At 35.7% G+C, this 24,865-nt stretch overlaps 1 protein-coding gene across 27 annotated transcripts in view; it reads left to right on the plus strand.

Annotated features, from left to right (window-relative positions):
• Positions 1–24,865, plus strand: part of MYCBP2 (MYC binding protein 2) — a 308,362-nt gene that overhangs the window by 138,555 nt on the left and 144,942 nt on the right. For all 27 annotated transcript variants that reach the window (XM_080658818.1, XM_080658838.1, XM_080658842.1 and 24 more), the window contains 11 exons: positions 717–851; positions 2,525–2,608; positions 3,909–4,005; positions 7,806–7,998; positions 8,605–8,879; positions 13,135–13,356; positions 15,385–15,576; positions 18,542–18,748; positions 19,572–19,703; positions 21,077–21,255; positions 24,081–24,223. In XM_080658818.1, the coding sequence (XP_080514944.1) occupies positions 717–851; positions 2,525–2,608; positions 3,909–4,005; positions 7,806–7,998; positions 8,605–8,879; positions 13,135–13,356; positions 15,385–15,576; positions 18,542–18,748; positions 19,572–19,703; positions 21,077–21,255; positions 24,081–24,223 (1,859 nt within the window). The remainder of the gene's footprint in view (positions 1–716; positions 852–2,524; positions 2,609–3,908; positions 4,006–7,805; positions 7,999–8,604; positions 8,880–13,134; positions 13,357–15,384; positions 15,577–18,541; positions 18,749–19,571; positions 19,704–21,076; positions 21,256–24,080; positions 24,224–24,865) is intronic.

Here is a 24,865-nt window from a genome sequence, read left to right on the forward strand (position 1 = left end):
GTCCTTACAAATACTTAATGTGAAAAATTCATTATAAATGAATTATAATTTCATTATAAATAAATAAACATAATTTTAAAAGGAAGTTTTAAGGTAATCAGTGATCACATACTTGAGAAATTAAATTATTTATTAGGTAATGTGTTGCCTTTAACAATGCTACATTAAAAATAATAGTATTCCTACTTTGAAGATAAGATAAAAATATTGTATACATATATTTTGCACACTTTTATTTTTATGCATCGCTTAGAAAACACCTAATATACTAATGTTCTATTGATGTGATACAATTACTTACTACCTAACATTATATATATAGTGTCAAATAGTCATACTGGTCCATAATTCAGATCAACTGTATACTCTAACATCATGCATATAATATCTGCTTGATTCTAACACACTTGGAGGGAGGGAGTCGGCCTTACTGGTTTTTTTAAAAACAATTTTTAAAAATTTGGTTTTATTTTTATATGAAAGTTTTATAGCATTTAAGCAAGTTTTAGAATTCAAGATGGAGGGGAAAGAAATGTCATGCTATGACCATAACACAAGTAAATATTATTTGTGTTCTTGTTAGGCATTTTTAAATAAAGGGTTTTAAATATTTGACACAAGTCTTATAATGCAATCGATTTCATGTTTTATTTATAAAGCATTTTAAAAGCAAATGTTTGTAGTGGAAATACAAAGGCATTGTCTTTTTCTCTCAGAGAAAAATATGCAATGATGTTTGATGAACCAGTTCTTCTGCAAGCTGGGTGGTGGTACGTAGCCTGGGCTCGAGTGTCAGGACCCAGCAGTGACTGTGGATCTCATGGACAAGCTTCTATCACCACAGATGATGGGTAAGTGGAATATTTAAGTGTTCCTTAAGCAGCTCTCATTTTTGGTAGTGGAATATTGTTTAGAAATCTCAGAAGTTTTTTTGGTAGGATAAAATCTAAGTAAGGCTAGAGCATAATATGACTTCTAAAATTAAATTCATATAATCTCATGCCAAATTGAAGTCTAGACAGTAAAGGGAGATAATGGCACTACAATTCTTTGCTCTTGCTGGGTGGCATTTGTATATATTTCTGGCTGTTACATTACATTACTAAATTAGAAATTAAATAGAGGAAAGTGACAGTGATAGTGGGGGAGTTTGGAAACCATAAAAAAAGAAATATATACATGCTATAAAAGTTGACAGTGCTTATGAAAACAGTTTATTAATTGCAAAGCTTCAGTAATATGAAATGGTATGGTGTTAATAAAATGTTGCCGAAATTTTACTGCTTTTAAAAGTATATTTTTATTGATTTCAGAGAGGAAGAGAGAGAGAGAGAGAGAGAGAGAGAGAGAGAGAGAGAGAGAGAGAGAGAGAGAGAAACATCATTGATGAAAGAGAATCATTGATTAGCTGCCTCTGGCACTCTCCCTACTGGGCTGCTGGGGATTGAGCCTGCAACCCAACCACGTGCCCTGACTAGGAATCAAACTATGACCTTCTTCCTGGTTCATAGGTTGACACTCAACCACTGAACCACTCTGGCTGGGCGGAAATCTTACTGTTTAAATTTCATATACGGAGTTGCTTAGCAATTTCAAAAACACTTTCGTATATATTATCTTATTTGGTGCCCTCAACAACTTTGTGAGGCAGTTATTAGCCCCATTTTACACTCAGGGAAATGGAGAAATAAAAGGTGAAATTATTTGCTTTAAGTTATATGGTTACTGTGTGGCAGACCCAAATCTGGTCCTGGAGTCTCTTGACTCTAAAACCAACCTTCTTCATACTCTGTACTATGATTCGTGTGTTTGAAGGACCATCATTTATAAAAGAAATTAAATTTATTTTTTATTATTATTGAGCATAAACTATTTGAAATGTTATATGAGTTAAATAAATGTCATTTAAAAATTATATAATAGTATATTTCAGATAGTTTCGTTTAACTCATAACAAAGCTGACCAAGAAAAGAATAGACTAATTTTTGAGGTGAATTCCATGTTGCTGAATACTCAAGTAGAATGCTACAGGAAAACTGTCTTGTATTGTATGTGTCCTTCTCACTTACTATAAGACTGTGCTAGAACTGGGGAGACTGCTTTGATCCTGGACTGGATGGTTTCCATATGCAGTTCTACCTTGGAATATCATAGCATTTTGAAGCTAAAGCTTGTAGTCTCTCTAAATGAGCAGCTTTTAAACTGTTTGTAAGTTGAAATAGTTGGTTAAAAGCCTATTGCTCTCATTAAAGTTGAGCTAGAAGAACTAAGGAAGGGGACAGGAAAGCTACTCACCTAGTAGTTCCTGATCAGGTTCATTTCCTTCCATTTTATTTATTAAGCCATTCAGAGCTAGAACTAAAATCAGAACAATACCTTTTTACTTGTATTATTTTCCTGAAAGAATGCATCTCAGTTCATTAGCATAAGAATTTGAAAACATCATTGTTGGATTACTTATTACTTTCAATGAATCCTGAACCATGTTTGTTTTGGTATCATTGTTATTTTTTCTCTTCTTAGGGTGGTTTTTCAATTTAAGAGTTCAAAGAAATCAAATAATGGTACAGATGTTAACGCTGGTCAGATACCTCAATTACTATACAGGTATTTAGCATATTTATCGTTAATAAGGTTTATTCTTTTGCTATAATGAACTAGGATCACTATAAAATATACACAAATTTGAAGCATTCAGAACATTTTAATATAATAGAAATATAGGTGCAATTATCAAAATCATTTAATGTTTTGTATATTTTAGAATATTTTCTGCATCAAGCTTAATTTTAAATTTTACCTCATAACTCAGGTTATCTGTATTATGCCAGTAACATTTTAATGACTTATACAGGGCAGGGCAGATGTAGGTTTACAGTTGTGAGTATGTGAAACAGAGTTTATTCTTATATTATTTATTATTATTTTCTATATGAACAACTGAAAACCTACTTTACCCCACCCTGTATTTTTTATGTCTTTATTATTTTACCAGTTTCAGAATGTTGTAAACTAATAAAATTTGTCTTAGAGAAATTAAATTATGGTGTTAGACGGGGACTTTGGAGTAGGCCTGATTTATTTGCTGCAGTCCTATGTTTTCTTTTTCATCTTGTGATGCAGTGACTTGGAAAATCCCTTACTGCTGAAAATTTTTACCTTTACTTGATATATATCAAATAATAACTTGCTTATGTATAATATTTATTATATTTTACCAATATTTAAGAGTTTTAATTACATTATGGTAATTGATACATATATAGAGGCGTATGTTTGTGTCCACCTACTTGTAGACGTTTTTCTGCAATAATTTTTAGAATGAAGTATGCAAATAGATATAAAACCTCACTATAAAAAAAAATGTCATTCTTACTTTAGGTAGTAAAAATCAAAGGAAGTACTTCTAGAACAGTGATTCTCTGTCTCCTATATCTTCCTTTCTAGTAATTACTTAAAGAATCTGGATGATACGTATAAACTTCATTTACCCAAGAAGGGATTTTTGTTTGTTTTTATGCGCTTTATTATAGTTACTATTGGTAATATGTAGTATTATGAACATAACAAGTTGCTGGGGTGACTTCTGGGTATACTTGTTGAATAACTTAAGTAGTAGAATTTAGTAGTAGCATTACTACAGAACGTAAGTTACATATGTAGTCTAGTAAGAGATTCTTTATTACCCAGTCTTACAAATGTGGGATTTAAATGCTGAAATGCTCAGATGCTAAAAATATTGCTTAACATTGGAAAATGTTTTGTAAAAGCCTCATATTGTAATTTTACCTAACAAAAATCTTTAAATATATAACTCAAATTTTTATTATTGTAAAAATGTATATTATGAAAAGAAAAATGTCATTGGCCTTTGCAGCATAAATTTATATTTGTCTGCTACCTTCAGACTTCCAACCAGTGATGGCAGTGCTTCAAAAGGCAAACAGCAAACCAGTGAACCAGTACACATTTTAAAGAGATCTTTTGCAAGAACTGTCTCAGTGGTGAGCCATTTTTTTTTAAATTTCAGCTTTTCTATCCAGTGCTCAGTTTCATTTTGATGCTTTAGCATTTAGCCACACTTCTAAGTTGTTATTTCAGCATAGCAATATGCTTTATGAACTCAGATTTGTTTTTGTATTGGCATTGACATTCTAGGCCAAATAGCATGCATTTTAAATCATGGGAAAATAGAGATCGTGACTGATTTTATCATGTCTTGCTATTTCTGAATTAACTGGTGAATTCTTTGATAAATCATGTATGAATGAATATATATGCTGCAAGAGTTAGAAAGTGAAGGATAAATTAAGGGCGATGTTGACCAAAAAGTTTTATTTTATTGCTTTAGGAAATAGAAGAGTCTCATATCTAACTCTAGGGACTTTATTGAACTACTTGACATCACCATTCTACATTTAAAGATACAACATGCTATTGGGGCTACCTTTGTAGAATGGAAAGTCAGCATGATATAATTGAAATATGATATGTTCAGGAAGTCTTGCTCTTTATTAGTTGTGGATGCTTACGCAACTTATCTGCATAAACTATGTCATAGTGCCCGGATCGGTTTGGCTCAGTGGATAGAGCGTCGGCTTGCAGACTGAAGGGTCCCAGGTTCGATTCCGGTCAAGGGCATGTACCTTGGTTGCGGGCACATCCCCAGTAGGAGGTGTGCAGGAGGCAGCTGATCGATGTTTCTCTCTCATCGATGTTTCTAACTCTCTATCCCTCTCCCTTCCTCTCTGTAAAAAAGCAATAAAATATATTTAAAATAAATAAATAAATAAAATAAACTATGTCATAGCGTCATTATGAATTTTAATGACATAAGGGATGCAAAAATTATTTTTAAATTGTAAGGCACTATATGACTGATTTACTAATGTAGCTGTAGTCTGTTCTATTAGTAAAAGGCTTTGGGAAATGCTTTTCTTCTTTTTTATTAATTTTTTAAAACAAAATTAATACATATCCGTGGTTATGTATAGGTTATAGTAGGAATAAAACCAAGCTAAATGTATATTAAACTTTCCCCCCCAATCACCCTGTTATTACTATACTAAAGGCCTGGTGCACAAAATTCGTGCATGGCCGGGGCGGTGGGAGGTGGGAGTGTCCCTCAGCCCAGCCTGGACCCTCTCAAATCTGGGACCACTTGAAGGATGTCCGACTGCTCGTTTAGGACTGACCCCAGTGGGATAGGACCTAAACAGCTAGTCAGACATCCCTCTCACAATCCAGGACTTCTGGCTTTCAACTGCTTACCTGCCTATCTGCCTGATTGCCCCTTACTGCTTCTGCCTGCCAGCCTGATCACACCCTAACCACTCCTCTGCCAGCCTGATCAACGCCTAACTGCTCCCCTGCTGGCCCGATTGCCCCTAACTGCCCCCCTGACGGCCTGGTCACCCTTAACTGCCCTCCCCTGCCAGCCTCGTCTCCCCTAACCTCCTCTGCAGGCCTGGTCGTTCCCAACTGCCCTCCCCTGCAGGCCTGGTTGCCCCCAACTGCCCTCCCTTGCCAGCCTGGTCGCCCCCAACTGCCCTCCCCTGCAGGCCTGGTTGCCCCCAACTGCCCTCCCTTACCAGGCTGGTCATGCCTAACTGCCCTCCCTTGCCAGCCTGGTCACCCCTAACTGCCCTCCCTGCCAGCCATATTGCCCCTAATTGCCCTCCCCTGCCGGCCTGGTCACCCCTAAATGCCCTCCCCTGCAGGCCTGGTCACCCCAAACTTCCCTCCCTTGCCAGCCTGGTTCCTCCCAACTGCCCTCCCTTGCCAGTCTGGTCACCTCTAACTGCCCTCCCTTGCCAGGCTGGTCACCCCTAACTGCCCTCCCTTGCCAGCCTGGTCACCCCTAACTGCCCTCCCATACTGTCCTGGTCACCCCTAACTGCGCTCCCATGCTGACCTGGTCACCCCAAACTGCCCTCCCCTGCAGGCCTGGTCCCCCCCAACTGCCCTCCCTTGCCAGCCTGGTCCCCTAGCTGCCCTCCCTTGCAGGCCTGGTCCCTCCAAACTGCCCTCCCCTGCTGGCCATCTGTGGTGGCCATCTTTGACCACATAGGGGTGGCCATCTTGTGTGTTGGAGTGATGGTCAATTTGCATATTACCTCTTTATTAGATAGGATAGGATATAAGTACTATTTACATTTTGAGGTATATTCTTCCAGGCTATATTTTTATACATACACATATACAATATGCTATGAACCTTCTTATTTATGTTTCATCATACTTCAAGTTTTGCATTTTCCTTTTTAAAAATTTCCTAGTATATGCTGTGGACACATTTGGCCCTATTTTAATCTTTTCTAATGTTGCATCATATTCCATAGAATGGTTGTACAGTAAGTCCTCAATGTTATCGATAATAGGTTCTGCACCTTAAGGTAAATGATGTATAATGAAACCAGTTTTACCATAGGCTAATTGATATAAATAAGAGCTAAGCTCCTACACGTCTCATGAATGTTAAAACAAAATGATGTTAAATGAAATGACGTTATTTGAAGACCCACTGCATTCTAAATTATTGGACTCTATTCCTTCCAAAAGAGATAGGGCAGTTTACAGAGAATGTGCTTTGAATAAAAGAGTATAAGAATTTTGGCTACTTGGTAACTTGGATCCTTTTAGTATTATGATCAGTTTGGTATCTTTTGATCCAAATAAGTATCTTCGATTCTGTTGTGTGTGTTTTTTAGTGATCTTTTATTCTGTGCTTAGTAGTTTTTTTGTATTTATGTATGAGTGGTTTTGTGGTTATTAGGTAATTGAAATCTTTATATAGGAAACTTATCAATCATTTCTTTAAAAGTTAAGGTATAAAATCTTATTCTTGGTACCGGTATAACTATACCAGAGGATGAGAATTTGGTGGGAGTGAGAGAATAAGTGCTTTTCTTTAAGATTAAGTTAGTATCCATTATCATGTAAGCATAACAAAACCTGCAGACCAACTAGAACTACAGGGATGCTCCACCCCCCAAACCCATATTTTAGAATTTTAAAAATATCCAAGTAAGAATTTTTAGTATTTTTATAGTCACTTTTTATCTTCTATTAACTTGTTTATCAAGAATTGGCTTAGGATGTATTGTAAAATTTAATAGGTAGATATAAAATAAGCTTTTTATGTTGTTGATATGCTAAAATGGTTTATTATATTAAAAATTATTCAAGTGTTAAATACTTTTGGTTTATTTACATATTACTACCTTGAAAACGTAGTGTGTAATTTTCCTTTCAAGTAAATATCCTACATAATGGAAGGCTAATATGCAAATTGTCCCCTCAACCAGGAGCTCGACCCCAGCCGGCCCCGCCCCTGATCTGCCCCCTACACCCCCAATTGGGAGCAGGGCTGGCTGGCCAACTGCCTGCATCCCCTCCCTCTGGCCGGCCTAGCCCGATGGGCCCCCATCAGGGTAGGTTGGCCGGACCCCACCCATGCACGAATTCGTGCACTGGGCCTCTAGTATATTTATAACTGATTTTCTTTTATTTCTTTACTTATATGATAAACTAGATAGGTTGGTAGCAGAGAAACTTAGAAATGTATTTTTAAATAGGAAAATATTGAAGAATGTTGTTTTATAGATGCCTAACTACATTGCTATTTTTGTCAAGCTTCAAAATGTTTCTAATGGTAATTTAATGAATGAACTAATAAGGTGTCTTTTAATTGGTCTACCAAAACTCAACAAAAAATGTCAAGTTAAAATAAAGCTTTCCATTTGATTCATCCTATAGTATCATTTGGACTAATTGGTATCTATTTCTTCATGTTCTGGATTAGGAATGTTTTGAGTCATTGTTGAGTATTCTTCACTGGAGCTGGACCACCTTAGTCTTAGGAGTTGAAGAACTTAGAGGATTGAAAGGATTCCAGTTCACAGCTACCCTTCTAGATTTGGAGAGACTGCGCTTTGTGGGTACCTGTTGTCTGAGGTTACTGCGTGTCTATACCTGTGAAATTTACCCAGTGTCAGGTATGATCATTTTTTTAAATGACTTTGAGGAGAAAATATTTGAGAATTGAGAAGGTTTATGTAGGGATAGCCAAGAGTTTAATATTCCTTGGTGAACACACAATATAATATACAGATGATATATTATAGAATTGTACACCTGACACCTATGTAATTTTATTAACCAATGTCACTCCAGTAAATTCAATTTTAAAAAATCCCTAGCTGACTTCAGCATGCTTCTTAAAAGAGGGGAGAAAGTCAGCTTGCTGTGATGCTTGTAAAGAATAAAATACATTACATGTCATTCTGATAACAAAAAGTCATGTTAGACTAAAATTAAATACTCTAATAAAGTGTTACTTTAAATAGGTTTTGTCAAATAGAAATTTTTGAACAACTGATTTGGATTTACATGCTGAAACCAGTGTTTTGTTTTGTTTATTTTTCTATATAGGTTTTAAAAAGAAATAAATTTGGACCATACTTAATCTCTAAATTGTTTCCTTTCTAGGTTCTGAGTACTTGTGATTTTTAGCAATATAGGAAATTACATGAATTGTATTGAATGTTTTCATGCATATTTATTATTCTATTCAATTAACAGCCTGTTTTGTTTCCTTAAAGCTACAGGAAAAGCAGTTGTAGAAGAAACTAGCAAATTAGCAGAATGTATTGGAAAAACCAGAACTTTGTTAAGGAAAATCTTATCAGAAGGAGTTGATCACTGCATGGTGAAGTTGGATAATGATCCTCAAGGATATCTCAGTCAACCCTTGAGTCTCCTAGAAGCTGTCCTTCAGGAGTGTCATAATACCTTTACTGCCTGCTTTCATTCCTTCTACCCAACCCCTGCCTTACAGTGGGCTTGCCTTTGTGATCTGCTGAATTGTTTGGATCAGGTAATTTAAGTTTATAAAATGTTAGTTGAAAATATGGTATACTTACTTAATACGTTCTCTTCAAGATAATAAATATCAGTTGCCTCAGTCTAACTTTTATAAAAGGTAAATCAGGAAATTAGTTTGATATGTGAGATTTAATAAAAATAAAACATTCCTAATCCAAAGTTCAAAAAATATTTTTTTCTATTTGCTTTATTATTATTTTTAGTTATAAAACTGGCAGTCATTATGTGCAGCTGCTGATTTTCTCTTAAACCTGTGTGTGTGTGTGTGTGTGTGTGTGTGTGTGTGTGTGTGTGTGTGTGTAAGAGGGAAAGAACAATAGTGAGTGAATATGTGAGAACTGGGACAGCACTAAAAGGGCAGCCCCCACCATTCGATAAATGCAGAACAGTTAGGAGAGAGAGCTGGGAGTGAACTTACACATTGACATCATCCATTCCCTCATAAGGAAACCACAACCCTCATAAATGCATATGACCCAAATGACAATTTCAAACCATCTGAGGCAAAACATTTATAAAACTAAAGGGAAAAATAGACAAATTCACATTGATAGTTGGAGACTTCAATACTGCTTTTTCAGTAATTTATAGAACAATGAGACAAAAAAAAAATCAGTAGGTTTATAGAGATTTGAACAATACTATCAACCCCCTTGGTCTAAGTGACATTTAAAAAGCAGAATGTTCAAATGCAATATATAGTACATATTCTTTCCAACTATCCTATATAATAAAGAAGTAATATGCAAATTGACCCTCACACCCTCACAAGATGGCTGCCTATGACCAGGCTATCGGGGGTTAGTGAGGGATGACCAAACGACTGAACAAGCAGGCTGTGTGGGGCAACCAGGCCAGCAGAGGGGTTAGTGAGGGACAACCAAATGACTGAACAAGCAGGCTGCGTGGGGCGATCAGGCTGGTAGTGGGGGTTAGTGAGGGACAACCAAACGACTGAACAGCAGGCTGCATGGGCCACCCAGGTCGGCAGGGGGGTTAATGAGGGATGACCAAATGACTGAACAGCAGGCTGCGTGGGGCGACCAGGCCGGCGGGGGGGGGGGCAGTTGGGGGCGACCATGCCAGCGGAGGGGAGCAGTTAGGGGCAACCAGGCTAGCAGGGGGGGGGGCAGTTGGGGGCGATTAGGCTAGCAGGGGGGAATAAGGGGAGACTAGGCCAGCGGGGGGGCAGTAAGGGTGACCAGGCCGACGGGGTGGGGGCAGTTAGGGGAGACCAGGCTGGCAGAGGAGGACAGTTGGGGGTGACCAGGCAGGCAGAGGGGGGCAGTTAGGGGCTATCAGGCTGACAGGGGAGGGGCATTTAGGGGAAACCAGGCAGGCAGGCAGGTGAGTGATTAGGAGCCAGTGGTCCAGGATTGTTAAAAGGATGTCCAACTGCCGGTTTAGGCCCGATCCTTAGGATCGGGCCTAAACCGGCAGTCAGACATCCCCCAATGGGTCCCAGATTAGAGAGGGTGCAGGCTGGGCTGAGGGGATCCCCCCACCCCCCCGCGCACCATGCACGAATTTTGTGCACCAGGCCTCTAATACATGTAATATTCACAAAGATCAGGTTGTGGGTCATAAGATGTCTTAGTAAACTTCATAATATTAAAACTTTAAGGGAAGTGTTTTCAGAGCACAATAGAAATAAATAGCAAAATATATCAAGAAAAGCACCAAATATTTGGAAAATACACACACTTTTAAAAACCAGTAAATCAAAGAAGAAATCCAAGTAAATTAAAAAATATTGCCCTGGCCGGTTTGGCTCAGTGGATAGAGCGTCGACCTGCGGACTGAAAGGTCCCAGGTTCGATTCCGGTCAAGGGCACATGCCTGGGTTGCTGGCTCGACCCCCAGTGCGGGGCAAGCAGGAGGCAGGCGATCAATAATTCTCTCTCATCATTGATGTTTCTGTCTCTCTCTTCCTCTCCCTTCCTCTCTGAAATCAATAAAAATGTATTTAAAAAATATATATTTAAAAAAATATTTCACACTGAAAGATAAAAATATAACAAAAATTTGTAAGAAGTAGCTATACCATCAATTATAGAGGAAATGTATGCATTTACATGCTTGTATTAACAAAGAAAGGTTTAAAACCAATGATCTTAGTATCTATCTTAAGAAGCCAGAAAGAAAAGCAAATCAAATCCAAAGAAAGAAGAAAGTAACAAAGAGAAAGGAAGGAAATAAGAAAGGTAAGGACAGAAATTTGTAAAATAGTAAGTAGAGAAAATGAATAAAGTCAAAAGTTGGTTCTTTGAAAAAAACTTTTTAAAGCTCCTAGAAAGTCTGCTTGAGAGACATGAGAAAGAAAAAACATAAAATACCATTATCAGGAATAAAACGGAATAGCACTATAGATCCAACAGACATCAAAATGATAATAAGGGAATATTATGAGCAAGTTTATACCAATAAATTATAACTTTGAATAAAAAAGAAAAATTTCTTGAAAAATATAACTTAGGCAAGACTTATACAATAAGAAATAGAAAATCTGAATTGCCTTATATCCATTAAAAATTGAATTCATTATCAAAGACTACTACAAAGAAAATTCCAGCCCTACATATTGTCATTGGAGAATTTTTTTAAACATATAAGAGGAATAATAACAATCTTTTACAAACTCTTTCAGAGAATACAAGAGGCAACATTTCCCAACTAATTCATCAAGTTAGCTTTATCCTGATACCAAAACTTGACAAAAATATTAAAATATTAGGATGGAAAATATTACTCTGAAACAGATGGAAAAGTTCTTGAAAATATTATCAAATCAAATCGAACAATGTAAAAAATGTATCATACCAAGTGGGCTTCATCTTTGAAATGCAAGGGTAGTTTAGCATTCAAAATTCATTGTAATTCACTATATTAACAAAATAAACAGGGAAAATTATATGATCTTCTCCATAGATGCAGAAAAAGTATAGTGGACCCTTGAACAATATGAGGGTTAGGTGGGCTGATGACCCACACAATGGAAAATTTCATGTAATAGGTCAGCACTTCAAATACGCATATTCCCAACTGCAGATCGAAAGTAGTATTTGACAAAATTTTATTCAGCGATAAAAATTCAGCAAACTAGGATTTAAGGAAACTTTCTAAATCTGACAAAGGGTATCTACAGCTAACATAAAAATTAATGGTGAAATATTTATTGTTTCCCTAAATTTTGGAACAACATACAAGGTATCTATTCTCATCACTCCTACTCAACATTGTACTAGAAATTCTAGAGCCCCCTCTCAACCTCACCTCTCCCACAAAAAAGAAATTCGCTGGCATCAATCACCAGGGTATGATAGCGTCGTGGAAAGGTATTCTAGTAATGACATCTGGGTGGGCAACTTCGTTTTTATTTTATGTAGCCATTTAGATATTGACCTTATTTTTTCTCAGCATTTTAAAAAAATGTTATTGTAGCAAGGGCACTTAACATAAAATGTACCCTCTCATCACATATTGAGTGTGCAGCACAATATTGTTATCTGTAGGTACAATGTTATGTAGCAGATCTGTAGCACTTACCTTTCATAGATAAATGCTGCTCAGTAGACTGACTTTGACAAACATTGGTGTAATATTTAGAATGTTGTTTTACTTTTAGCCTGTCTTTGTAACACGTGTTTAATGAACTAAGTAATGTGTGCAGGGCATACACAAATTCCTTTGTGAATTAGGATATCCTGTGCGGATAACTTTTTAAATCTTTGTTATAAAATTTTACATGTTTGCTACTACTTTTCCTGAATAAACTGTGCAATGTGATGGCATAATTTTGTGATCTTGCGAGATGTTAATATTAGTGAAATGTTATAGGAGCACAGAATTACAATATAATTTATTTGAGGAAAGTAGTTTCAGTGCTTGTTACTGGAAATGCCTTATATGTATACTAATTGGGGACTTTTTTATGTCCTTGAGAATATTGATGGACAGAACTGTGATTCTGAAGATACAGAAATATATATATAAACTCATTTATTAGAGAACAGGAGTTGATTTTTCTTGACCATATTTAATAGTTTTACATCTTCATTGGGTAATAACTTAAACAAGTGTTTAAAAGTATTGATGTAATATTATTCTGTAACAACACAATTACAATGATTGAACTCTAGAAAATTTTGGTATGATTTAAAATGGTGTTTCCCATTTGTATATCCAGAAACTTGGATTATATTGATGCAGTATTTTTTTAGTGAGTAACATATTTTTGTTTTTAAAAGGACATTCAAGAAGCTAACTTCAAGACATCAAGTAGTCGACTCCTAGCAGCTGTTATGTCAGCTCTGTGTCACACCTCTGTTAAACTGACTTCTATCTTCCCTATTGCTTATGATGGAGAAGTACTACTACGATCAATTGTTAAGCAAGTTAGCACAGAGAATGACTCAACACTAGTTCACCGTTTTCCACTTTTGGTAGCACAGATGGAAAAACTCAGCCAGGTAGGTATTCTAATATAACTTTTATATTGAAGCAATAAAACTGCCAAATGGAGACATATTTGGCTTAGTGCTTATCCTATCTAATAAAAGAGTAATATGCAAATTGACCATCACTCCAACACACAAGATGGCTGCCACAAGATGGCCAGCAGGGGAGGGACCAGGTCTGCAAGGGAGGGCAGTTGTCGGCCATCAGGCCAGCAGGGGAGGGCAGTTGGGAGGGACCAGGCCTGCAAGGGAGGGCAGTTGGGGGCAATCAAACCTGCGGGGGAGGGCAGTTAGGGGTGACCAGGCCTGCAGGAGAGGGCAGTTAGGGGCAATCAGGCAGGCAGGGGAGTGGTTAGGGGGTGATCAGGCTGGCAGGCAGAAGTGGTTAGGCGCAATCAGGAAGACAGGCAGGTGAGTAGTTGGTAGCCAGCAGTCCTGGATTGTGAGAGGGATGTACAACTGCCCATTTCGGCCCGGGATTGGGCCTAAACGGGCAGTCGGACATCCCTCGAGGTGTCCCAGATTGGAGAGGGTGCAGGCTGGGCTGAGGGACACCCCCACACACACACACAAATTTTGTGCACTGGGCCTCTAGTTCTTCTATATCAGTAAATATATTTACCAAATAATTATGTGTTTCGTAAAAAGGACTAAAATTAAGGCCAAAAAAAATGCTCATGTTTACCTATCGATAAGTACTCTTTTTTCTCTGTTTTTTTTTTAATGATTCCTAACCTATAAGAAATTTGAGAGTGTTATAGAATGCATTCCTGTGTAATTTTTTTAGATGAACCATTTGAAAATTGTAGATATTATAAAAAACTGTATCTTCTAATATATTTTATATTGCCAAGATAGAATTCTAAGGAAATAAGTAACTTTTAAAACATTTTCCAAAACATTTTGTTACATTAAAATAAGCAATACAAAACAATAGTCATAGAATATTCTTTATACTTTTAAAATTAAATCTTTATTGTGAAAGTATTACATATATCCCTCTTTTCCCCCATTGACCCCTTGATGAAATTAAATACGTTTTGTTTTCTGTCCACAATTGACTAAGAAATATTGAGGGTGGTAAAGGAGATAGATAATGTTCATGCTGAATATCAATTAAAATCAATTATCATCTTTTTCCTTCTTTTTCTGGGGAAAAAAGTGTTTTCCCATTGATCTTTTTTAAAAAATGTATTTTTTAAATTGATTTCAGAGAAGAAGGGAGAGGGAGGGAGGGAGAGAGAGAGAAACATCAATGATGAGAGAGACTCAGTGATTGGTTGCCTCCTGCCCATCCCCAACGGGGGATGGAGCCCACAACCTGGGCATGTGCCCTGACTGGGAATTGAACCATGACCTGTTGGTTCATAAGTCAACGCTCAACCACTGAGCCATGCTGGTTGGACTTCCCATTGGTCTTTAGTGAGATTCTGTAATTTCTTATCTTGATCTTTTTCCATTGGTAGAGGTTGGAATTTTTCTCTCTTTGCTTATGAAGTCAAATACATAGAAGTTGTAAAATTTTATAGGAATAGTTATAGAATTCCATATTTTTATTACATACACGTACAGAAAGAATTTTGTTAGAAAATAGATTTGCAGAGATTACAGTATTTCTTAGTTGCTTTACCTCTAAATATACCAGAAATAATTATCTGAGATTGGAATCTTGTCTATAGAGAAAGCTTTTTAAATGGGAAGAGTTTTATTCTGTTTGTCATAAAGAATTGTTTCTGTTAAGTTAAGAAAATAAGTGAAAATGACAAAAATCTAGTAAAACATAGCTTGTAAATGTGTGATACTTTTATGATACACAGAGGCTAATAATTTAAAAAGAAATTCTAAGTGAAAAGTAGATATAATGACTCCACATACAACTGGATAGATTTATGGAATTAGACTTGAGTCTGAATTTTAAGGTTGTCATCTAGAAAGACAAGATTTTGAAATTGAGTGCCCCTGAGAAGGAAAAGAAAGCAGTATCTTGGAACTGTTTGTTTGTTTGTTTGTTTATGTTTGTTTGTTTTTAATGTATCACAGAGTGAAGAGAACATCTCTGGGATGACAAGCTTCCGTGAAGTTCTGGAGAAAATGCTGGTTATTGTTGTGCTCCCAGTCAGGAACAGCCTAAGGAGGGAAAATGAGCTATTCTCCTCCCACCTGGTCTATAATACCTGTGGATTACTGGCCAGTATTGTCAGTGAACTGACAGCCTCAGCCCTAGGATCTGAGGTAATGTTCTACTTTGAAATTGGATAATAAGCACATGTTTAAACTTCCCACATAGTTTCTTTTTTCATATATTTTGACTTCATAGAAACTGATTTCAATCCCACCGTTGTCGTTTTTTTCCTTAAAAAAATACATTTAAGCTAACTAGGCTGTTTGCCCCTTCCTTATACCTCTTCTCTGCTCTTATTTGCTTCCTCTCTCACCAGTTTACCCAGGATGTCACACATATACAAATATATATGTTTTTCTCTTAGCTGCTTCATTGCACAACCCCACTGTCATATCCCAGTAAATGCAAGTTTGGCCCTGGCTGGTGTTGCTCAGTTGAGTAACACCATGCACCTGGGGGTCATCAGTTCGAGATTCCCAATCAGGGCACATGTCAGGATTGCCAGCTCCATCCACAGTGGGGGGCATGCAGGAGGCAGCCAATCAATGTTTCTCTCTCTCTCTCTGTCTCCCTTCCTCTCTCTCTGAATCAATTAAAATGTAATGTAATATATAATAAAATAATACAACGCAAATTATTTTATTATATATTTCATTATATATATATAATGAAATATATAATAAAATAATTTGCGTTGCTGCGTAATGAGTAATGGAAGTAGGACTATTACTAATGAATGCATGGCATAGAAAGGGTAAAAAGGTAGCTATGCCCACTTGATTGACTCTAGACAAATACATATGTAAAATGGGAATAATAATTTTTATCTTACCTAAGTTACAAAGTATTTTTAATATTGTAAAATATAAATAACATAAATTTATTATTCTATTTTTCTGTGTATAGTTCAATGGCACTAAGTATAGTACATTCACATTCTTGTATAGCCATACCACAGAGTCTTAAAAGGATCAAATATTATGTTTGAGAAAACCATTTTGAAACATTTTTAAGTACCTTTACATTTTGTAAAGTAACATTATATTTCACTGCCCTGTAATATCTGTTTTATAATTTATCTAAACATTTTGGCTGTATTTCGTAAGTGGTTTTATTTCCCCCCCCCAAAAGCAAATAGTACACTGGTCTTGAAAATCATGTCATAATATGAATTATATCATTGGAATGAATATTTAATAACTAGCATATACTCTGGTTTCAGGTCTCAAATTTTTTACAAAGGAACTTTTTTTCTCTATTTTACTTTCATAATTCCTAGTCTTTGCTTGTTCTTACTTTTAGATTTATTTTAGAATCTATTCTGAATTAGCCCATTTAGTCTACACTCATTATTGATTCATGGCGACAGTTTAGCCTTTAGGATTTCTGAGTGATTATATGCACCTAAGCAGATTTTAGTATCTCACCTGGGAAGCACTTCCTCCAGTTCTTAGTTAGCTTAGGCTTTGGCCTCAGGTGCCATTGAAACCCTGTCAGGACATTAACATTTTTTTTCGTTATTAATTCAGCGTATATAATATGCTTATCTTCTGTGGTAGATCTGATAAAGAAAGTCTGTAGTGCACACATAGGTCCCACCCAGAATGTTATTATCTAGTTATCCCCTATGAACTAACTTGTCTAATGAAAAGAAATGCCCAAAATTACAGGTTCCTAATATTTAGCCTTTGGAGTTCCCAAAGGTCCTGTCTTAGATAGTCATATTTCTTTCTTTCCCAGAGCATTCTTGCTAGAATTATAAACTGCAATTTTTCTTTCTCTTCAATTTTCTTTCTCAAATTCCTGAAGCCATCTTAGATCAGCAGCAAGGTCTATAATTAAAAAAGAGTGGTTTTAAACCAAAGTAAGTTCTCTGATCCTCTCTAATGAAAGTCTTTGTGGTTGTATTTGTGTGTGTGTTTGTGCGCAAAATTTTTGAATGCCAAGTTTTAATATCACTATACATTAGTGTTCTTCAGACCTAAGACAACATTTTCTGCAAATGAAGTCTTACTTGTAAACTTACAGGTAAAAGGAGGGGTGTTCTGACTGAAGAGGGGACCCTGAGTTTACTTCTTTCTTGAATACCTATCTCTGCAGAATTCCTAGAGCTCTGTGTGGTATAGTTTGAAATTTGTTGGTCTATAGAATATTGATGACATTTTTTGCTATCTGTTTTCGAAGTGAGTGATCATTCATATGGTATTACTGTAATAACAAGTTTATAGTTTTGACATTATAAATTAAGTGAAATGCATCATTTAATATGACTAAAAGAAGAAAATATTCTCAAGTGTTGATGTATAAATATAAAATGAGGAAATCTGGTTTTATTGTTGGTTAATCTTCTTACCTAATAATAGACAAACATGTAAATTGACCATACCTCCGCTACTATGCCCACAGCTGATCAGAGTGAGTATGCAAATTAACCCAACAAAGATGGTGGTTAATTTGCATATGTACCTGGGTCCCAGGAACATCCTCGGCACCCAGGTCACTCCGAGCTGGGGATCAGAGGGGCAGGGGCAGAGCCAGCAATCCGAGGGAAGGGGAAAAAAATCAATGGAAACATATCCTCAGGTGAGGATAAAAAAAAAAGAAAGAAAGAAATGTCATATCCTATGAAAGACACATCTTGAAAATGCCTAAAGAAAGTTGTCATTTTTTCATGGTGAAGGGACTGGAGTCTGTGTTGATGAAAATACCTTGGCGGCTGCGGTGGCGGGCAGTGGCTGCAGCAGTTGGGTGATGGGGCTGGCGCCTTCCCCTGATCAGCCTGGTCGCCTCCTGCAAAGGGAGGCCAGTCTGCGGCTTAGGCCCACTCCCAACGGGCCTGAGGGCTCCCAGTATGTGAGAGGGGGCAGGCTGGGCTGAGGGACCCCTCCCCAGTGCATGAATTTCATGCACCGGGCCCCTAGTCTTTTAATAGAAATGTGCCATTTGGAAGGTTTTTACCTCACTTGTTAAATGTAGGTTACTTAACTGAACTTAGAAACCTTTGCTTAGTGTTTTTAAAGGTATGTTATTAACACTCAGGTAGACTACTGTTGTAATTGCTTTTGTCATTCACAGATCGATGGACTTAATTCTCTGCACTCTGTTAAAGCCAGTGCCAACCGATTCACAAAAACAAGTCAGGGAAGAAGTTGGAACACTGGGAATGGGTCCCCTGACGCAATCTGTTTTTCAGTTGACAAGCCTGGAATAGTTGTGGTTGGTTTTTCTGTCTATGGAGGAGGTGGAATTCATGAATATGAATTAGAGGTGCTGGTTGATGATGTAAGTACCACTCTCACAGTGTTCATGTTGCTGTGTGGGTTGTGTGTCAGGAGGTCTTATCATAGTATGATAGTCCAAATCTTTGAGGGTAGGTCAATCATAGAAGATTTTAAGGAAATTGAAAGAGAGGATTCTACGTGATTGCTAATGTGCCATCTTGGATCACTCCTGCCTCATATTTTTTACACTTCCAGGAAAGATTTTAAATGAAAAGACTAGAAATTATATAGCTGAACCTCTGGTTACAATCTTGAGTAAATTTTTTTCTGCTGTTATAAGTTCTCCAGAAACAAGAACAATATTCAGACTAATATTACTACCTATATCCGTGGTTAAGCAATTTTGTCATAGTGTGCTAATAATAGATGATTCTTAGTAAAGATACTTACTGATTGTTTTAGCTCTGTTTTGCTATATGCTCTAAATAAAAGTACATGAGTTTTCACAAAGCTTTATTAATGGAACAAAACGTAGTTTTTCCTAATATATAGCAATCTGTCTTTGTTTTATATTTTTAAACAGTTAAATTAATTCTTTCTCTATTTCATTAGGCTTTATAGATATAGCATTATTCTTATGAAGAACTAGGAATTCTTTGAGGACATCAGATGAGAAAAGCACATTTATATGATTTAGGTTTTAGACTCCACAAGAAATCAGATAAAAGTAAATAGTTTATAGAGTACAAAAAAATTTTTTTGTCATATATATGAGGAAATGCTAATACCTAATGTTATATGCTTTAAAACAGTTATGGATTATATATCAAAATAGTTCGTGTAATAAAGAGTGTGGTGGACTTCGTTTTGTTTGTTTTAATTAGAGCGAACATGCAGGAGATTCAACTCATTCTCATAGATGGACATCTCTAGAATTAGTCAAAGGAACCTATACAACTGATGATTCACCCAGTGATATCGCTGAAATCAGACTTGACAAAGTTGTTCCTTTAAAGGTAACTTTACTAATATGTTTCTTTTGTAAATAATAGGTATTATTATGTAGTTTACTTAAAAATATCAAAAAATACTTATTTATGTGGTGCTTTAAATGTTTAGGGAGTACATTTATATTCTCGTCATAGTACTGCATATTATTCGTAATTGCAGAAGATCTCCTAAAGTCTGGCATAGTAAAAAGTACAGTATAATGACAGGTATTGTTAGATTTGGGAGTCAAACAGATTTAGCTTCTTCAGATACCTGCTCTTTCACATTTAGCTCTAAGATACTGACATGTCATCATTTAACCAGTTTGAGACATACCTGTAGATTGGGAAGGATAATACCTACATTGTAGTGATGTTCAAATTAAATTAAATAATGGAATAAAGTACTCTCCTCAATGTCTAGTACAGTTTAGAAACTCAATAAATATTAATTCCTGCCCTTTCTTCTCTTCTAGTGCCAGAACTCTTTTAAAAAATAATTAGTATTAACAAATAGTATTTACTATTATAGTTACTTTATATAACTTAAATGTCAAGCAGTAAATAACTTTAACTTTATCAAAACAGAAATTTTACTTAATATTAAAATACTTATTGATAAAGTAATGCTGCATTTAACTGTAATAATTTTCATTATAGAACAGAATTTTAGGTAAGTTCACCAGAAACCTCACCAAAGAGTTTAGATACCAGAAACCAAAAACCTTTATTGTGAATTTTATATCATGAATTATAAGTTATCAGTATCAGTATCTGTATCTCACATTTTCTGTATATAGTGCATCATATTTTGGACAACTTTTTCCTATGGATATTTTTTCTGTATCTGCCTATTTATTTCTGTCTCTGAGTATATTTTCTTAAAATAAAAATATAATGGACTCACCATTATTTTTTCCCTCTTTTAAATTATTTCAAAAGTTAAATTCATCAAAGAAAAATATTGTCTTATGTATTTATAATCTTTTATTATGGCTAATACTGGTGACACTATTACTAAGAGCGAGAACTAGAATCATACTGCCTGTATTCAAATCCTAGTTCCATTTTTTACTAGCTTTGTGACTTTAGGCAAGTTACTTAACTTCTCTGTGCCTCAGATGCCTCATCTATAAAATAGGGATAATAACAGTACTTCATGAGGTCTTTTTAATGATTAATTTAATTAAATCACACAAAGTACTTAGGACAGCTTCTGTTAAAAAATAAATATCAATAAGTGTTATCCTGTTTGATTCATTAAAAACTCATGTAAACAAATTGTCAATATAAATGACAATGAAATACAATATATTTGCCCAGTTTACTTCAGGGTTCCTTTTGTATATTTCTACACATTATGAATAAATATAAACATGTTTTACATCTTCATTGTGAAGGAAAATATTAAATATGCTGTGCGCTTGAGGAATTATGGAAGCCGAACGGCCAATGGAGATGGAGGAATGACCACAGTTCAGTGCCCTGATGGTGTGACATTTACATTCAGTACGTGCAGCTTGAGTAGTAATGGCACAAACCAAACCAGAGGACAGATTCCACAAATACTTTACTATCGGTAGGTGTGTTTATAGAAGTCAGGACCTATTTTAAAGTAGTAGAATATACATAATTTACTCTCTAGGTAAAATATGCTGAATGGGTAAGTTATAATTAAATTATACAGTATCTCTTTCTTGCACGTAGTACTTGTGCTAATTCATATTTAAAGTTTCATTTTTAATATCTAAATTCAGTTTCACCTTAAAGGTGAATACTTTGAAATTTGTCATTATTTTGATAATGTATTTGAAACTTTTATGTTGTCACCTTTATAGTTTGTGGTCTGCAGTTTCTAATTTAAATGGAATGTTATTTTTTTCCAAAAATACCTAAAAATGATGATCAATCAATTCTACCCAAGTACTAGTATTGCCTTAATTTTGTTGTACAGTCTGCAGAATATTTTTATGTCTATGACTCTAGTCCTAGAGTATATAATTATATGTTTCCTATGTGTTTAACAAAAACAATTTCTTATGTAAACAGTGGGAAATAAAAAAAATATTATTTGGATTTAAAAAAACTTTTAAGTATACATTTCTGACTGAGTCTAAATTTTTCTTTTAGCAACTTAGCTGGAATCCTAAGGAGTAGTGTGTACCAGTCACTTTTGTCCTCAACCTGACTTTGCATCAAATCACTGAAATTGCATATCACTTTCAGAGGTTTGCTGTTTTCTCGCAATTAGCACAAAATAGTTTCCCTGAATGTAGACTTTCTGCCTCCTTTCTCCATGTGAAATAGGATAGAAATATACACATTAAATAGCTATATTGGCATGTTGCTGCTGAGATACAAAAACTTTTAATCATTTCACCCATCATGAAAACTTTGTCACATAGCACTACAATAAACACTACATTATTCTTTTCTCAAGTCATAGAGTAAAAACTATGTTATGCACAAGAGAAGACATATCTTTAATTGTCATATCTTCTACATAATACAATGTTTCAGATATCTTGATTGTTTTTTACCAAGCTTTAATATAAATATACTTAGCTTCAATTTAAAAAAAATAGTTAAGTTTAAAACGATTAAAGTCTCTTAACTTTAAATACCATTTTACTCTGAGGCTCCCAAGGTTATATCTTTAGTTTTTATCTCATCTGAGCCCCAGACTGAATATCTAGTTTACACTTTGATATCTTTATTTGAGTGAGTGTAATAGAAATGATGGTGATAGTTAATGTAGGATGAGCACTTACTGTATGCCATGCCATGCTCTCAGTGTTTTACCTCTGCTGGCAGCTAGTCCTCACAGTAACCTCATGAGGGGTAGGCCCTTTTCCTATCCCTGCTTTACTGACGAGGAACTGAGACAAAGTGATTAAACACCTTGCCTACAGGCATGCTTCTGGTAAAATTGTGGCCCTGGGATTGCAGGCAGGAAATCAAGCACTCACTCTTACCTCTCCGTCACATAAACACTTTAAGGCTGCTCTAGGTAGTTGGCTAATAGAAGTCTTAGTTTAATGTGTCCAAAGTAATCCTCTCATCCACAGTTTCAGCCAAACTCCTTGGAGTCTTTTTTTTTTTAGTTTTTAAAATAACATTTTTTTAAAAAGTTAACATGTGCATATAATAGGAAACTGAAAACACAAGAAGTAAAGAACAAAATCATCCATATCCACAAGCAGCTTACAGTCTGACATATATTTCTAATTCCCCTGTGTATCTACACAACTAAGCTTCCATTTTTATGTAATTAAGATGGTACAGTTATATATCATACTTTTTTACACATCATGAATATATACCATTTCAAAGTCCCAAAACTATATGAGTATTTTGATAATCCAGAATACACTACACTAACTCAACCTGGAAGAAGAAAAAAAGTGTGATCCTGCTTTTTGTGGTGACAGAAAACTCATAGAGGACAAAAAAACAGCCACAGACCTCTAGATAAAGATATGGGCAAAGTTACAATTAAAATACTGCATTCCCTAGTGCTCAATAAAAAATGAGACACAAAGAAACAGAGTATACAAAGTATGATGCTTCTAAGAGAATTCATTATGATCTATACTTTTAAAATACTAGCAAGGAAGCAAGTTCGACTTAAGTACTAACAATGTATTCCGATAGTACTGTGCACTAGAAGAGGTGCCTGCACAGCAGTGGTTGTGCCTTCTTTTTTTCTCTGACTTTACATCTAGTTCAAGTACTGACAGCTGTATCTTTAAAATGTCAGATTACTCACATAATTAACAGTTACTTCAAGCCATCACTTCTACCTGGATAACAGCCTTCTAAACCAGTCTCCCTCCTTTCGTGTTGCTCTCCTACAGTCAGTTCTCCACAGCATAGCCAGAGTGATCTAATGGAAATGGAAATGTCAAGTTCTGCCCTTGCTCAAAATCCTCTCATAAATTTCCATCCCCATTCCAGTATAAAATGTAAAGTTGTTACTGTGGCATACTCATTTCACATGATCTAACTTTCCCACCTTGTCACTTGTTCTCCTTTCATTCCAGATACCCTTATCTGCATTCTGGTCCTTGAACTCACCAATCTTGTTCCTTTCTGAAACTTTATCTTATTGTTCCTTTTGCCTGAATACTTTTCCCTCAGACTTTTTTAAAATACATAATTTAGGCCTTTGTTTAATAGCAGTTTTAAGATAGACTGTCCTTGATCTTATTTAAAATAACTTTATATCCTATGTTCTTTTTCTTTGATGCCCTGTCACTCCTTGAAATTATATAATTACATATTTACTTTTTTAAATTTTAACTTTTTAAACTGTATATGAGGAGCTCTGATTTAGATATTCCTAGAGTTAGATCAGGTTTTACCTACCATGTAAAATAATCTCATGTGTTATTCATGTTCTAGGAGTGAATTTGATGGAGATTTACAGTCCCAACTTCTGAGTAAAGCCAATGAGGAAGATAAAAACTGTAGCAGAGCTCTCTCTGTGGTAAGCACCGTTGTTCGAGCTGCAAAAGACCTCTTGCACAGAGCTCTTGCTGTGGATGGTAAGACTTTTACTTTCTTAATAATAATATTAGGTTAATTATGCACAAAGTTACTGAAGAGGAACCATCTGGTGGACTTCCAGAGTGTTTTGTTCATTGTAGATGTACAATACACATACAATCATTTTGGATCAGTCATACACTCATACAGCATTGCAGACTTTTGTAGAATGTTCAAAAGCCTGGTAATTATTATTTTCTTACTTAAACTAGTCAAAGAAAAACTCTTGATTAAGCTGAGTGTTCCCTTTATCTTTTCATAGTCAAAAAGCATTTTGTTTTCTCCTTTAGACCGGTTTTTCTTCCTAAATGTCTTATTTCCGGTAATGGTATTGCCATTTACCCAAAGTCTGAGTAACCCTAGACATTTCCCCTAATTCATTTGTCTAAATTGAGTTTTATGAGTTCTTCCACCAGAAACTCCAGTTTGTATTCTCCATTCTATCTGTTCTCTCCTAGCTCAGGCTACCATGGTGCAAGCATATGTCCTCTTTTTCATGAGTGGATCATAACCTAATAATCTCACTGCCACCTTTCCCTTATTCCTTGTCTAGTTATCGAGGCCTCTTCCTCACTGGCAATAGAGTTATATTTATAAAAATATTCACTGTTACCCACCCCACCTTATTTATAACACTTGTT

The sequence above is a fragment of the Plecotus auritus genome (assembly GCF_963455305.1).
Source record: "Plecotus auritus genome assembly, chromosome: 3".
Classification (NCBI taxonomy): Eukaryota; Metazoa; Chordata; class Mammalia; order Chiroptera; family Vespertilionidae; genus Plecotus; species Plecotus auritus.